The 17,014-nt window shown below is 39.5% G+C and overlaps 1 protein-coding gene across 1 annotated transcript in view; it reads right to left on the bottom strand.

Moving 5' to 3' along the window:
- The window catches only part of RIGI (RNA sensor RIG-I), a 53,408-nt gene extending 38,974 nt beyond the window's left edge, over positions 1–14,434 (bottom strand). Inside the window, exons 1-4 of the mRNA XM_023725680.1 lie at positions 14,203–14,434; positions 5,068–5,202; positions 1,172–1,353; positions 45–192 (exon numbers count right to left, since the gene is read on the bottom strand). Of these exons, the coding sequence (XP_023581448.1) occupies positions 45–192; positions 1,172–1,353; positions 5,068–5,202; positions 14,203–14,308 (571 nt within the window). The 5' untranslated portion in view covers positions 14,309–14,434. The remainder of the gene's footprint in view (positions 1–44; positions 193–1,171; positions 1,354–5,067; positions 5,203–14,202) is intronic.
- Positions 14,435–17,014: the final 2,580 nt, after the last annotated feature.

Raw genomic sequence — 17,014 nt, 5'->3', positions numbered from 1 at the left:
CCTTCCCACTTCTCTTTTCCGAGTTCTTCCTTAGAATGTCCTACCTTTCTCCACAATCCACAGTTCATTGAAGTTGTACTCTTCTTTCTCCAAAGCAAGTTTCAAAACTTTGGGCCAGTTCTCCTTGTCTGATCTGAGAAGGCATTCAACCATTTTCTCTGCACCTGCTATCATCCCCTTGTTGGAACAAACCTAAGCAAAGCAACTGCAGTTTGTTGATCAATCATTTCAAAAGTTTTCCTTTTATGAGTTTTTACTGAAGAAATATCAATTTAAGTACTATCTGATTTAATACTCATTGTATACTATGGTTCAGTGGGTCTTATTCATGACCATTTTTGTGCCATCCAACAGTCTTTTAAGATACTGTTTCCTTCATCCTTGTCCTCTACACTTGATAATCACTATGTTAAGCCAAGCTTCCTCATTTCTTCTGCTGAGCTCTTATCATCATCAGCTTATCATCATCAGCAATATCAGGAAAAGAATTAATCCATTCACCAACCATTCAGAATATAGGTATATTGGCATAGAGAGATATTTGGAAGAATACAACAAAATATTAACCACTGTTTTTTTCTGGGTAGTCAGATTTACATGTCTGTTATTATTAATCATCCTTATAATCATATTAACTAAAATTTATTAAGCACTTGTTATTATGTGCAGGTGTATGTAAATACTTCACATATATTATCTCATTGAACCTCTATGAAAATATCATGTTAATAAGGTACTATTATTAATTCCATTTACACAAGAAACAGAGGCTTAGAGAGGCTAACTAACCAGCCCAAGATGACACCACTAGTAAATGGCTGAGCAAGGAATCTAACAGAATTATGTGCCCAGAGCCGAAGTGCGTGACTACTAGTCTATAGCCGAAAAAGGCTATATTTTTATTTGCTGAACTGTTCAATTTTATTTTAATTGGCATAAAACATTTTTCACAAGAGTAATAATTGTAACTAATAAGAGGGCAAACCAGAAAAAAAATTGACAAAAATTACTCAGTTCACAATTACAAGTACTATTATATAATTATACCTTGAATTTGAAATTTTTGTGAATTTCAATTATCTTTCTCAGGTCTCAAATAGCATAGAAATTAGAAAACATTTCCCATTTTCAAGTTATTTTCCCAAACATTAGTATTTTTGTATTAATTAACCTGTATAATTTCTTCACATTCCTGATTAATTAAACATTGGGATATTTCAGGAAGGATATCTAATGGATTAATTCTGGTTTTGAATTCTGGTTGTAAACGTCTTAAAAGCAATCTGTGCTCCTCCAACTTTTCAATTTTTTGGAAATCCCAATTTTCAAAGGCTTCATAAAGTCCAGTATAACCTGAAAAGAAAGAAGAAAATGGGAACAATTGTGATGTCAAATGAAAAATACTTTAAGATCATAAGAATCATTGTTTGAATATATAGTAAGAGAACTCTTGAAAAAAAATCTATGAATTACCTAAACTAATAATGATTTTTCAAAAAGAAAAATTAATGTTCACTTTAGGCACCCAACATTTTATGTCCTCTTAAAATGTTTATCATCTCCTAGGAGAACGTTGTTGTTGTTAGGTTCTGACTCATAGTGACCCTATGAACAACAGAACAAAACACTACCCAGTCCTGCATCATCCTCACAATCACTGCTATGCTTGAGCCCATTCTTCCAGCCATGGTGTAAATCCATCTGGTTGAGGTTCTTCCTCTCTTTTGCTGACCCTCTACTTTACCAAGCACGATGTCTTTCTCCAAGGACTGGTCTTGCCTGATAACATGTCCAAAGTACGTAAGATAAAGTCTCATCATCCTAACTTCTAAGGAGCACTCTTGCGGTACTTCTTCCAAGACAGATTGGTTCATTCTTCTGGCAGTCCATGGTATATTCAATATTCTTCAGCAACACCATAATTCAAATGCATCAATTCTTCTCTGGTCTTCCTTATTCATTGTCCAGCCTTCGCATGTATATGAGGCTATTGAAAATACTATGGCTTTGGTCAGGCATACCTTAGTCCTCAAAGTGACGTCTTTGCTTTTTAACACTTTAAAGAGGTCTTTGGCAGCAGATTTGTCCGATGTAATGCATCATTTGATTTCTTGACTGCTGCTTCCATGGGTGTTGACTGTGGATCCAAGTAAAATGAAATCCTTGAGAATTTCAAACTTGCTCCGTTTATTATGTTGCTTATTGATCCAGTTGTCAGGAGTTTTGTTTTTTTTTTATGTTGAGGTGTAATCCATACTGAAGGCTGTAGTCTTTGATCTTCTTCTGTTAGTGCTTCAGGTCCTCTTCACTTTCTGCAAGCAAGGTTGTGTCATCTGCACATTTCAGGCTGTTAACGAGTCTTCCTCCAATCCTGATGCTGTGTTCTTCTTCATATAGTACAGCTTCTCAAATTATTTGCTCAGCATACAGATTGAATTAAGTATGGTGAAAGGATACAGCCCCAACGCATAGCTTTCCTAATTTTAAACCAAGGACTACCCCCTTGTTATGTTTGAACGACTGCCTCTTGGTCTATGTACAAGTTCCGTATGAGCACAATTAAGTGTCCTGGAATTCCTATTCTTTGTAATGTTATCCACAACTTCTTACAACCCACACAGTCAAATGTCTTTGCATAGTCAATAAAACACAGGTAAACATCTTTCTGGTATTCTCTGCTTTCAGCCAAGAACCATCTGACATTAGCAATGACATCCCTCATTCCACACCCTCTTCTGAATCCTTAGGAGAAAGTCTCAAGAAACCCGTTGCTATCAAGTCAACTCTTATTCATAGCAACCCTATAGGACAGAGTAGAACTGCCCCATAGGGTTTCCAAGGAGGAGATGGTGGATTCAAATTGCCGACCTCTTGGTTAGCAGTCAATCTTTTAAGCACTGTGCCACTAAGGCTCCTAGGTGAAAGTTCTAAGGACAAATTAGAAGTCTTGTATTTGGTCTTAGCATAAAATCTTCCTTCCAGAGTGACCCGTAGATTTTACTTACAACCCTTGATTTGTCTTTGTTACTGTTGTTGTTGGGTGCCATCGAGTTGATTCTTCACAATACATGAATATTCTCAATATTAAATTGATTTGGAAGCCTTTTTCAGATATTCTGGATACCAATCCTTTAGTGCTTATATATTTTATACATATCCTCTCTCAGTTTGTGACTTGTTTTTTCACCTTCTTTATAGTGTTTTTAAATAAATAGATGTCTTAATTTTAATGTCAAATTTATCAACCTTTTCTTATGGTTAATGCTTTTATGTCTTGTTTCAAAAATCCTACTCTACCTCAAGGTCACAAAAATATTATTCTATATGTTTCCTAAAATTATTAAAATTTTGCTTTTTATACTTAAGTCTTTAATTCTTTTGAAATTCAATCACTGAATGAAATAATGTAAGGAATACAAATTTACTTGTATAAAAAAATTAGGATTTGTTTGGTTTTAAATATTATCCTATTTATGTTATCCTGTTTATAGTGACCCATTGCAACTTATCGAATAGCCCTCCTTTCCCAGGTTTCCATAAATACATGAGTCTATTTGGAGGCTCTCTATTCTATTCCATTGGTCAATTTGTTGATTCCAGAACAAACACTACATTGTCTCAATGGCTGAAGCTTTAAAATAAAACTTAACAGTTCTGTAAACCTTCATCTAAAGTGAGACTAGCAGCACAACTGGTAGAACGTAATCGATGTCACTGAACTGTGCATGTAGTAATTTTTGAAATGGTATATCTTTGGCTATGTATATTTTCACCAAAAAAAAAGGTCGAGAAGGGAGAAGGTTGACATGTCGTGGGGTTGTTAACCAATGTCATAAAACGATATGTGTACTGACTGTTTAAAGAGAACTATTTGTTCTGTAAACCTTCATCTAAAGTACAATAAAAAAAAAGAAAAGAAAACTTAATATCTAGAAGGGGAAGCCCCAACCTACTTAATTCTTCTTCTTGAGGGGTATCTTGACTATTCTTGGGTCATAATTTTTCCCTATACAGTTTAGAATCAGCTTTTCAAATTAATTGAAAAAGTCTGTAAGATTTCTATTAGAATCATCCTGAGTATATAGATCAATATAGAGGGAACCAACATTTTCATGATAACAAATCTTCCCCTTATGTTCATGAGTATATATCTCTGTTTAGTTAGGACTTGTTTAATATTTTTCAATAACATTTGATCATTTTCTCCATTCAGATTTCAGACTTCTTTTGTTAGATTTATTCCTAAATGTCTTATTGTTTTTGTTACTGTTATAAATGGTATTCTTTTTAGAATGCAAATTCGATTTGCTTCCACTGGGTGAATGTCTTAGTTATCTAGTGCTGCTATAACAGAAACACCACAAGTGGATGGTTTTAACGAAGAGAAGTTTATTTCCTCACAGTTAAAGTAAGCTAAATGTCCAAATTCAGGACATCAGCTCCAGGGGAAGGCTTTTTCTCTCTGTCGGCCTTCTTCTCTTCAGTGTTCCCCGGGACTAGGAGCTTCTCTGTGCAGGGACCCCAGTCCAAAGGACACGCTCTGCTCCCAGCACTGCTTTCTTGATGGTGTGAGGTTCCCCTGTCTCACTGCTCACTTCTGTCTTTTATATCTCAAGAGATTGCCTCAGGACACAATCCAGTCTTGCAGATCAGGTCCTGCCTTACTAACACAACTGCCACCCAGCCTCTCTCATTAACATCATAGAGGCAGGTTTACAACATACAGGAAAATCACACAGTACCAGGAATCATGGCCTAGCCAAATTGATACACACATATTTGGGGGAACATAATTCAAGCCATGACAGTGAATATAAAAATAATTTTTATATGCTGATCGTCTATCCAGGAATCTTGTTAAGCTCTCCCATTAATTATAATAATCTTTCTGTAGATTCCTTTGGATATGTCAGGTAGATAATGATATCATCTGCCTGAAAATAGTCTACATAGCCTCAAATTGAGAGACATGAACTACATAGATACCTCAAAAGTAACAGCCTTTCACTTTTACAGCATTTCCAAAGAGCCAGGTGACATCCTTTGATCTGTAAAAAATAAACTAACCTGCATGTTTCAGGGCATCCAAAAAACCACGGAACCAGCCTTCCTCCTTGAGCTCCTCGAGGATGTTGAGAAAAAGTGAGGCAGCCTCCATAGTGCCCTTGTTGTTTTTCTCCGTCTGAATATATTGCATCTCATCTACAAACAAAAGCAAGAGAGACTCACGAAACTGAACCACTAATCATTAAAAAAAAAAAACTGAAAAAAACCTGTCAGACCTTCCCGAATAGAGATGGGGACTATAACAAATCATACATTGGAAGGGACTTTAGGAAGGCAGCAAATTCTCTGCCCAATCAGACTACGTCCATTTTTCACCAATCCACTCTCCTGTCCTCTCTTGAAACTTCTCCTAGTTTGGTGCACACTCTAGGGCACGCCTTAAGAAAAGAAGTTGCTAAAAAATACTTGGAAAAGGTTCCCCACAAGAAGGGAGAAGTCATGGTAGCACTGGGGTAGATGGAGGAACAAAGGCTTTTCTGATAATCTTTTGTTCCCTGGTGGTGCAGTGGTTAAGAGCTCAGCTGCTAACCAAAAAGGTCGACAGTTCAAATCCACCAGCCGCTCCTTGGAAACCCTATGGGGCAGTTCTACTCTGTCCTATAAGGGTCGCTATGAGTCAGAATCGACTTGACGGCAACAAGTTTTGTTCAAAACTAATTTATTCAGAATTAATTCATTAATTCAGAATCTACTGCAAGACTAAGAGTGTAAGACTAGGGCCACTTCATGGCATCAGTAACAATTACAGCAAACTCAGAAAGTGGAAGGGGGCAACAGTGGTTCACTGATAAATTCTTGTCTTCCATGCAAGAGACCCAGGTTCAAATCCTGGTCAATGTACCTCAAGAGCAACCACCACCCCTTTGTCAGTGGAGGCTTAGGTGTTGCTATGATGCTGAGCAGGTTTCAGCAGAGCTGACTAGAAAGAAAGGCCTGGCAATCTACTTCTATAAGATTGCAACCAAGAAAACTCTATGGAGAGAGGCAGGGCCAAGATGGAAGAGTAGTCAGATGCTTCCTGTGGTCCCTCTTACAACAAAGACCCGAAAAAACAAGTGAATCAATTATATATGACGATCTAAGGCCCTGAACATCAAAGGCAAAGTTGAGGAATGGGACTGAGCAGCTGGGGGAGGAAGAGATGGTTCAGAAGCAGTGAGAAGTTGCCAGACCTGACCCGGCGGGAAACAGCACCCTGCAGGCTGGATCAGCTGGCATGCATGGTGAGGCAAACAGTGACGCTCGGGATGCATTTCCCACGAGCAGCAGAGAGTCTGCTCAGCCCTCCAGAACCAGAGAGAAGCGGCGCTCAATCAGCAAAAGATAAGTACATGCGTCTAACCTACTGTGCGGGTCAAAAAACACTCCCTTTGGGAAGAACTGCTCTCCCATTTACCTGCCTCCTCCCCACTCTACACTGGGTCCAGGCTGGTTTCAGTGATTTCTGCATCCCCTGGGCCGGAAGTAGGACCTGTCGCCATTCTCCCGGCTTTGGAGAAAGAACAAATTAACAAACAGGAAAAAATAATCTACCAGCTCCCCTAAGCTGGGAACTCAGGGCAGACACCTAGGCATAGGCATAAGGGGTCCACGGACTTTGGCTGCCTTTCACCCCTGCAGAGACCTGTGTGGGCCCATTTCAACAGCATAGACCCTCATTAGCACAGTACAACAGGGAATATACCTGAAGACTAATTTCAACTATATCATCTATATGGTGGAGTGGCAAGTTCACGACATTTGACACTGCTCTGCCCATTAGCAGGGTCCTCACCTACCCACATCAGGGGCCTGAGAACTGGTGGCTTCACCCATGCCACCTAGCCACCTGTGACAGGGGTCCAAGAATAAGTGGAGCCTCCCAGTCCTTACAGCCAACAGCGTTGGGTACCCATAGTCCAGCTGCAAAACCCACCCACCTACATGCTCTAGGGAACAAGGACATGCTTTCCTCTCAGACATTCAGGGGCAGCCGTCAGCCCCCTGCCTTGTTCCGTACATGACCCCCTACTGCAGCCAGATACCTGTGCCTACTCCAATCACCCTGCCCATCTAGGACTGTAGGTGAGAGCCTGCACCACACACATGGTGACCGATTACCTGGACACCTGAGCTGAATCCATACAAGAAAAGTAAACAGTCTCCTGGGCTCACATACCTACTAACAGCTCTAACCACCTGGTGACAGGACGTGAGAGTCAAAAGCGCCAATAACCAAACTGACTCACACAAGCAGCCTATTTGGGCATATCAAACCAAAACAAAACAAGAAGCTAGGACACAGTAAGCAAACATAAAATAAATAAATATAATAACTTATTGATGGCTCAGAGACAAGAGTCAATATCAAATCACATAAAGAGGCAGACCATGATGGCTTTAGTAAGCACCCCAAACAAAGAATCAAGAAATCTTCCAGAGGAAGCGAACTTCCTGGAATTACCAGAGGTAGAATTCAAAAGATTAATATCCAGAGCTCTTCAAGAGATCTGGAAGATCAGGCAAAATGCAGAACAAGCTCAGGAACACACAGACAAAGCAACAGAGCAACTCAAGAAGGTTATGCAAGAACATAATGACAAATTTAACAGGCTGCAAGAATTTATAGAGAGACAGCAAACAGAAATCCAAAAGATTAACAATAAAATTTCAGAATTAGATAACTCAATAGAAAGTCATAGGAGCAGAATTGAGGCAATGGAAGTCAGAATTAGTGAGACTGAAGATAATGCACTTGACACCAACTTATTTGAGGAAAAATCAAATAAAAGAATTTTTAAAAAATGAAAAAACCCTAAGAATTATGTGGGACTCTAGCACAAGGAATAACTTATGAGTGATTGCAGTACCAGAATGGGGGGGATAACAGAAAATACAGAGAGAATTGTTGAAGATTTGTTGACAGAAAACTTCCCTGATATCGTGAAAGATGAGAAGACATCTATCCAAGAAGCTCATCGAACCCCACATAAGGTAGATCCCAAAAGAAAGTCACCAAGACATATTATAATCAAACTTGCCAAAACCAAAGATAAAGAGAGAATTTTAAGAGTGGCTAGGAATAAACAAAAAGTCATCTACAAAGGACAGTCAATAAGACTAAGCTTGGACTACTCAGCAGAAACCATGCAGGCAAGAAGGCAATGGGAGAACATATATAAAGCCTTGAAGGAAAAAAACTGCTAGCCAAGAATTAGCAAAACTGTCTCTCAAAAGTGATGGCAAAATTAGGGCATTTCCAGACAAACAGAAGTTTAGAGAATTTGTAAAAACCAAACCAAAATTACAAGAAATACTAAAGGGAGTCCTCCGGTTAGAAAATCAATAACATCAGATAACAACCCAAGACTAGAACACAGGACAGAACAACCAGATATCAACTCAGATAGGGAAGTCACAAATAAATCAAAGCTAAAACACTGAAAATAGGGACACAGGGACATCAATATGTAAAAGATGACAACATTAAAAAAAACTCTGTGGAGCTCAGTTCCACTCTGCAACACATGGGGTTGCCAGGAGTCAAAATTGACTTGATGGGAATGGGTTTTGTTAGGTTTTATTAGCTAATATGTGCTTAATAAATTATCTCCCATGCTAGCGTGATGCCTGACACAAACGAGATGCTTTAATTTATTGAATCAATACATGAGTGCATAAAGAATGGGATTCACACAAGTCAGTTGGTGTTTCATTCATTCCAATTTCCTTTTTGATTTCTTCTTTGATCTATTGGTTATTTAGGAATGTGTTGCTTAATTTCCACATATATATATGAGTTCCCTAAATTTCTTCATGCTACTGATTTTTAATTTCATTCCACCATGTTCAGAGGAGTTCCTTTGTGGTACAAACAGTTAACACATTTGGCTACTTAACTGAAAGGTTCAAATCTACCCAGAGGCACCTCAGAAGAAAGGCCTGGCGATCTACTTCTGAAAAATCAGCCATTGTAAATCCTATGGAGAAGAACAAAGTAGGAGCCCTCACAGTCCCTGATCTCAGAACCTATTATAAGGCCATGTTAATCAAAACAGCTTGGTACGACAATAGATACACAGACCAATGGAACAGAATTGAGAATCCAGAAATAAATCCATTCACCTATGGACAGTCAACCGTCAACAAAGGGTCAAAATCTGTTAAATGGGGAAGAGATAGTCTCTTTAACAAATGGTGCTGGCAAAACTGGCTATCCATTTGCAGAAAAATGAAACAGGATCCTTACCTCACACCATACACAAAAACTAACTCAAGATGGATCTAAGACCTAAATGTGAAACCTAAAACCATAAAAATCATAGAAGAAAAAATAGGAGCAAACCTAGAATCCCTAATTTATGGCATAAATAGATTATCAAACATAACTTAAAAAGCACAAAGAGCAGAAGATAAACTAGATGATTGAGACCTCCTGAAAAATCAAATACTTATGCTCATTAAGAGGCTTTTCCAAAAGAGTAAAAAGAGAACCCACAGACTGGGGGGAAAAATTTTGGCTACAACATATCTGACAAGGGTCTAATCTCTAAAATTTATAGAAAACTCTAACAACTCAACAACAAAAAGACAAACAACCCAATTAAAAAATGGGTAAAGGACATGAACAAACACTTCACCAAAGAAGACATCCAGGCAGCCAACAAATACATGAAGAGATACTTGTGATCATTAGCCATTAGAGAGATGCAAATCAAAATTACAGTGAGATACCATTTTATACCAGTAATAATGGCATTCATCAAAAAAACAGAGAACAAATGCTAGAGAAGTGTGGGGAGATTGGAATTCTCATACACTGCTTGTTGGAATGTAAAATTGTACAACTACTCTGGAGAATGATACGGCACTTCCTCAAAAGCTAGAAGGAGAAATACCGTACGATCCACCAATCCTACTCCTAGGTATATATCCTAGAGAAATAAGAGCTGTGACATGAATAGACACATGGACATCCATATTCACTGCAGCATTATTTACAACAGCAAAAAGATGGAAACAGCCTAAGTGCCTATCAACAGATGAATGGATAACCAAACTGTGGTACATACACACAGTGGAATACCAGACAACATGAAAGAATAACGATGAATCCACAAAACATCTTACAACCTGGATTAACCTGGAGACATTATGCAGAGTGAAATAAGTCAATCACAAAAGGACAAATACTGTATGAGACCACTATTGTAAAAACTCAAGAAAAGGTTTTCACACAGACAGAAACATTATTTGATGGTTACCAGGGATGAGATGGGGGAGAGAAAACCACTAACTAGATGTAGACACATACTAACTCTGGTAAAGGGAGTGATAACACACAATATGGGGGAAGTCAGCACAACATAATCAAGGTAAAGGAAGACACTGAAAGGTACACCAGAGTAAAAGGCAACAACTGTAAATACTAATACATAAACAATTCTGCAACAACAGTAATAACAAACAATAATGTACAAGTGGATACATAGGTAGATATGTAAGCTGAACAAGGTTGGGAGGGCGAATAGAAGTATAGCCACGTACACATATATGTGTACATGCTGCAAATACACCTATGTATGCAATAATGCACACAGGAGACACAGTCATGAAAACCTCTTAGCCATAACCATACATCTCCCAGAACTGAGATACTGAACATGAGGCCTAGGGACCATAGTCTCAGGGGACATCTAGATCAACTGGAATATCATAAAATCCATACAGACGATGTTCTACATTCTACCTTGATAAGTAGCAATTGGGTAGTTCATAAACTGGGTAGCTTACGAGTGGCCATCTAAGATACAACAATTGGTCTCTTCCCATCTGGAGCAAAGAACAGTGAAGAAAACCAAAGACTCAAGGAAACAGTCAGTCCAGAGGGCTAATGGGCCACATGAACAATAGCCTGAGACCAGAAGAACTAGATGGTACCCACCTACCACTTCTGACCGTTCTGACCGGGACCACAATAGTAGGTCATGAACAGAGTGGAAGAGAAATGCAGAACAAAATTCAAACTCATAACTAAAACCAGACTTACTGGTCTGACAGAGACTAGCGGAACCCCTGAGACTATGGCCCTTAGACATCCTTCAAACTTGGACTTGAAACCACTCCCAGATATCACATTATAGCCATAAAATAGACCAAAAAAAAAAGTTGCCCTCAAGTCGATTGCGACTCACAGCGACCCTTAGGACAGAGTAGAACTGCCCCCATAGAGTTTCCAAAGAGCACCTGGTGAATTCCAATTGCCAACCTTGTGACTAGCAGCCGAGCTCTTAACCACTGTGCTACCGGGACTCCTATAGACAGGCCTATAAAATGGGCAGTAACACCATTGAGGAATGTACGCTTCAGAACAATCAACTATACAAGACCTAAAGGGCAGCATTTGCCCCAAAGCAAAGTTCAGAAGTATGGTCAGGAAAGCTGGGCGAATGGACATGGGGAACCCAAAGAGGAAGAGGGGAAAGTGCTGACACATTCAGGGGTTTGCAACCAATGTCACGAAACAAGTTGTGTATGAACTGTTGAATGGTAAACTAATTTGCTCTATATACTTTCATCTAAACAACAATAAAATGTTCAAAAAAAAAAAAAGAAAATCCTATGGAGCATAGTTCTACTCTGATACACACGGGGTCACCAGAGTTAATACTGACTCGATGGCAACTGGTTTAGGTATTCTCTTGTTTTTTTTTTTAAAGGTTGTCAGAGAACATACTTTATATTATTTCTAGTCTTTTAAATTTATTGAGATTTGTTTTATGGTCTAGCATATGGTCTATCTTAGAGAATGCTCTATGTTCACTTCAGAAGAATGTATATTCTGCTATTATTGGGTGGAGTGTTCTATAGCCTTCTGTTAGGTTGAGTTGCTTTATAGTGTTCTTCATGTCTTCTATTTCCTTGTTGATTTCCTGTCTAGTTTTTCTATTCATTATTGAACATGAGGTATTTTAGTCTCCAACTATTATTCTTCAATTGTCTATTTCTCCCTTCATGTCTGTCAGTTTTTGCTTCATGTAATTTGATACTCTGTTATTAGATGCATACATGTTTACAACTGTCATGTCTTCCTGATGGGGTGACTTTTTTATCATTATAAAATGTTCCTCCTTATCTCTATTATCTCTACTTCTTTTAAAGTCTATTTTGTCAGATATTAGTAGAGCCATCCCAACTTTCTTATTGTTGCTGTTTGTGCGATATATCTGTTTCCATCCTTTTACTTCCATTCCATTTGTATCTTTGGATCTAAAGTGTGTCAGTTTCATTCATTCCAAGGATTTCCAAAAGAGACGTCTTGCATGGGCTTACATGCTTCTGAGGCCCAAACTACTGTGGTCATTAAAATGCCATTTTATTACTTCCCTATGGACACAGCTAAAAAGCAGAGGTCCACTTTTTTCTGTGGAATTCTTTTAAGTCCTCACTTCACAACTTGTGGTTTGGTTTCTACACAGCAATCAGCACCGTAGTTACCTGACTAATGTAATTTCCAAAAACTGCCTAACATATTTAGGAACTTAGAGACTGAAGAGGAATTGCCAGACCCCTTCTCTCATCTCTGCTCCTATCAAGTACTCCCTCTCTTCCCCAGAAGCCTACCTTCATCTCCACACAAAGCAGTTCAATACAAATTTATAAAACAGCCATTATCCATGATCATCTGGCTAAGAAGCCAGGTGGAAACACCTCTGAGTCTGTACTCAAGGCTAAATCCATTCACTCTGGAAAAAGTCTTGCTTCTCTCAAGTTGTTTGGAAGTGCAGATAAGGCCCAGCAGAGTAAGCAATTTCCTCTGAACTCAAGAACACTTTGTACCATGATACTGTAATCGTTTGTATAGACCTAGCCTCACTCACAAACAGAGAAAATACTGAAGTTGTCAAGGATTTCATTTTACTTGGATCCACAATCAACGCCCATGGAAGCAGCAGTTAAGAAATCAAACGACGCATTGCATTGGGCAAATCTGTGGCAAAAGACGTCTTTAAAGTGTTAAACAGCGAAGTTATCACTCTGAGGACTAAGTTGTGCCTGACCCAAGCCACAGTATTTTCAATCACCTCATATACATGTGAAAGCTGGACAATGAATAAGGAAAAGCAGAGAACTGATGCATTTGAATTATGGTGTTGGTGAAGAATATTGAATATACCATAGACTACCAGAAGAATGAACCAATCTGCCTTGGAAGAAGTACAGCCAGAATGCTCCTTAGAAGCGAGGGTGGACAGAATTCCTCTCATGTACTTTGGACATGTTACCAAAAGGGACCAGTCCCAGGAGAAGGACATCACGCTTGGTAAAACGGAGGGACAGGAAACGAGAGGAAGACCCTCAATGAGATGGACTGACACAGTGGCTGCAACAATGGACTCAAGCATAACAACTGAGAGGATGGCACAGGAGCAGGCAGTGTTTTGTTCTGTTGTACAAAGATAGGGTCGCTAAGAGTTGGAATCGACTTCAAGGCACCTAACAACAATCCTCACTCCTTCCCCTTCACCCCAACCTTGAGCTGTAAAGTCTTTTAAGGGCCTGTAAACAACATCTTCTAAGGAACCGTGGTGGTGCAACGGTTAAGCGCTCGGCTGACCAAAAGGTTGGCGGTTCAATCCACCAGCTGCTTAGCAGGAGAAAAAACCTGGCGATCTGCTCCAGTGAAGATTACAGCCTAAAAACCTAGCAAAAAATGCGGCAGTTCTACTCTGTCCTGTAGGGTGGCTATGAGTCAGAATCCGCTCCACCTCCACCGCACACAACATCTTAACTTCGGAATATCTGATGTCAGCAAAAGTTGAGCAAAGGTAGAGGTAACTATTGGTGAAAATAAATGAAACGGACAGCGATTTCTTTCCCCGGCTTTGAACCTAAATAGATATGTACCCCTCAGCAAGTGATATCACTTCGCTGAGTCTCAGTTTGTCCATCTGGGCCTCCAAGTTCTCCTCAAACTCTGACAATCTCTGGTCTAAAATGCTGTGGAGATCTTGCCCTAACACCGGCGTTCCTAGCAACCTACCTGTATAGCTTAAAAGAAAGAAAGTAAAAATTGCCCTCCAGCTCCAAGATCCTGAGGAGCGCGCGGGAGATCCGGAGACCTGGGCGAGGAGGCAACGTTGGGGACCAACTCACCTTCCCTAAACCAGGGGGACATATAACTCAGGATGTAGGTAGGGTCCAGAGTCTTCCTGACGTAGTTCCTGAAGGTGTGCAGATTCTGGCGCTCCTCGGCCGTCATGCCTGCTTACCAGCTCCTGGCCAGGTCCCCGCCTCGCCCGGCACCCGACTCCCTTTAGAGCTGAGCTGGTTGAGCGCGGCTAGCGGGGAGAGATTTTCCGAGAACTCGATCTAGCGCTGAAGGGCGGAGCTGCCTGGGAACCTGAACTATCAGAGGGAAAATCGAAACTGCAACTAGTGGCCGGCTTGGGGCGGGCCTGAACCGAAGCCTCGTAGTCGCTCTGTTTGGGGATTGGGTCGCGACACCTCCTCCACAGCTTCGTTTCCTGACTTGCTGCCTAGTTTGCTAACCCCAGGCGGCTCGCTGACCCAGAAGGACCGAAGAGGACCCTTGGTAGTGGCTTTTAATTTTTATATTATTTATCCTATTTTTATTTTGTTTTTATAGCCGTAAGGTCTAGATACAGTAAAATGCACTGATTTTAAGTGTACAGTTCGATGAGTTTTGAAAAACGGGTACGCGGATGTAACCACTTCCCCAAACATGGCTGGGTCCTATGGTAGGAGTATGTTTAACTTTACAGAAGACTGTCACCTGTTTGCCAAAATGGCTGTACCATTTTGCATTCCCACCAGCGGTATGAGAGTTTCAGGTGATGTGCATTTTCGCCTTGGTCAGTCAGAGTTTTTTTTTTCCTCCAGCCATCTTGGTGGGTGTAAAATGGCGTATCACTGCGGTTTTAATTTGAATTTCCCATATAATTAATGATGTTGGGCACATTTGCATGTGCATATATTAGCCATTCGTATATTTTCTTTGTGAAGGGTCTGCTCAGGTCTCTTGCCTTTTTTTTAGTTTTCTTTTTATTATAGATTTACATTAGTTATTTATTTATTCAGAGACCCTAGGTGGTGCAGTGGTTAACAAGCTCAGCTGCTAACCATAAGGTTGGAGGGGTTGGAGGTGCAAGTCCATCCAGTGGTGACCAGGAAGAAAGGCCTGGCAATCTCCCCAAATATCAGCTATTGAAAATCCTGTGGAGTACAGTTCTACTCTGACACACAAGGGCTCCCCGTGAGTAGGAATTAAGGACAGCTGGTTTAACTGGTATTTATTTGTTCTGTATACAAACCCATATCAAATATATGTATTACAAACGTCTTCTCCCAGTCTGTGTCTTGATGTTCCATTTTCATAAAGGGGTCTTTTGATAAGCAAAGGTTTATTTTGATGAAATTAAATTTATCAGTTTTTTTCTTTTATTGTTTTTTGTGCCCTCTTTAATAAATTTTTGTCTACCTTAAGGTCATGAAGGTATTTTTCTGTTTTCTTTTAGAATCTTTATGCTTTTAGCTTTTATGTGTAAGTCTGTGCAAATCTCAAATTAATTTTGTGTGTGGTAAAAGGCAGGGGTCAGGGTTCATTTTCTCTATTCTTTTATTCAATAGTTCCAGCACCATTTTTTCAAATTTTTTTTTATTGTACTTTAGATGAAGGTTTACAGAACAAATAGTTTCTCATTAAACAGTCAGTACACATATTGTTTTCTGACATTGGTTAACAACCCCACGACATGTCAACACTCTCCCTTCTCGACCTTGGAAGACCTTTTTTTTGGTGAAAATATACATAGCCAAAGTTACACCATTTCAAAAGTTTCTACATGTACAATTTAGTGACATCGATCACATTCTTCCAGTTGTGCTCCTATTCTCACTATCCTTTTCCAAATTATTCCATCACCATTATCTTCAACTCACTGCCTCCTAGGCTTTTCATTAAACCTTTTGACTTGCCGTTGTCAATTTGCTCTCATACAGATAATTCTTTTTTTTTTTTTTTTTTTTTGGTACCTTAGATGAAGGTTTGCAGAACAAATGGTTTCTCATTAAACAGTCAGTACACATACTGTTTTATTACATTGGTTAACAACCCCACGACGTGTTAACGCTGTCCCTTCTCAACCTTGGGTTCCCTATCACCAGCTTTCCTTGTCCCCTCCTGCCTAGTTCTAGTCCTTGTCCCTGGACTCCTGTACCTCATTAGTCCCGTTTTGTTTTATAAGGCTGTCCAATCCCTGCCTGAACGGTGAACTTCGGGAGTGACTTCACCACTGAGCTAAAAAGGTGTCCGGGGGCCATGCTCTCAGGGTTTTTCTCAGTCTGTCAGGCCAGTAAATCTGGTCTTTTTTTTTTTGTGAGTTAGAATTTTGTTCTACATCCTTTTTCCAGCACCATTTTTTGAAAACGTTTCCTTCCATTGAATAGCCTTGGCAGCTTTGTCAAAAATATCAATTGACTGTATATACATGTGCAGATTTATTTGACTTTCTATTCTGTTCCATTGATCTAATTGCTGATTTTTGTGCCAATACCATACTCTCTTAATTACTGTAACTTTCAAGGAAGCTTTGAAATCAGTGTGAATCCTTCAACTGTGTTTCTCTGTGGAAAGATTGTTTGGTTATTCCAGGTTCTTTACATTTTCGTATGAAATAAGAACCAACTTTTAAATCTTCACATACACACAAAAAAAAAAACCTACTGGGATTTTGATCAGGATTGCCTTGAAACTATAGATAAATTTGGGGAGAACTGACATCTTAACAATATTGACTCTTCTAATCTATAAACATGGTACCGCTTTCTATTTCCTTGGTCTTCTTTTGTTGTTGTTGTGCTTTAAGTGAAAATTTACAATTCAAGTTAGTCTCTCATACAAAAATTTATACATACATTGTTATGTGACCCTAGATGGTCTCCCTAT

The sequence above is a fragment of the Trichechus manatus genome, unplaced genomic scaffold, assembly GCF_000243295.1.
Source record: "Trichechus manatus latirostris isolate Lorelei unplaced genomic scaffold, TriManLat1.0 scaffold00355, whole genome shotgun sequence".
NCBI lineage: Eukaryota > Metazoa > Chordata > Mammalia > Sirenia > Trichechidae > Trichechus > Trichechus manatus.
Note: the sequence above shows the minus strand (reverse complement) of the source record. Positions and strands in the feature narration are given on the sequence as shown.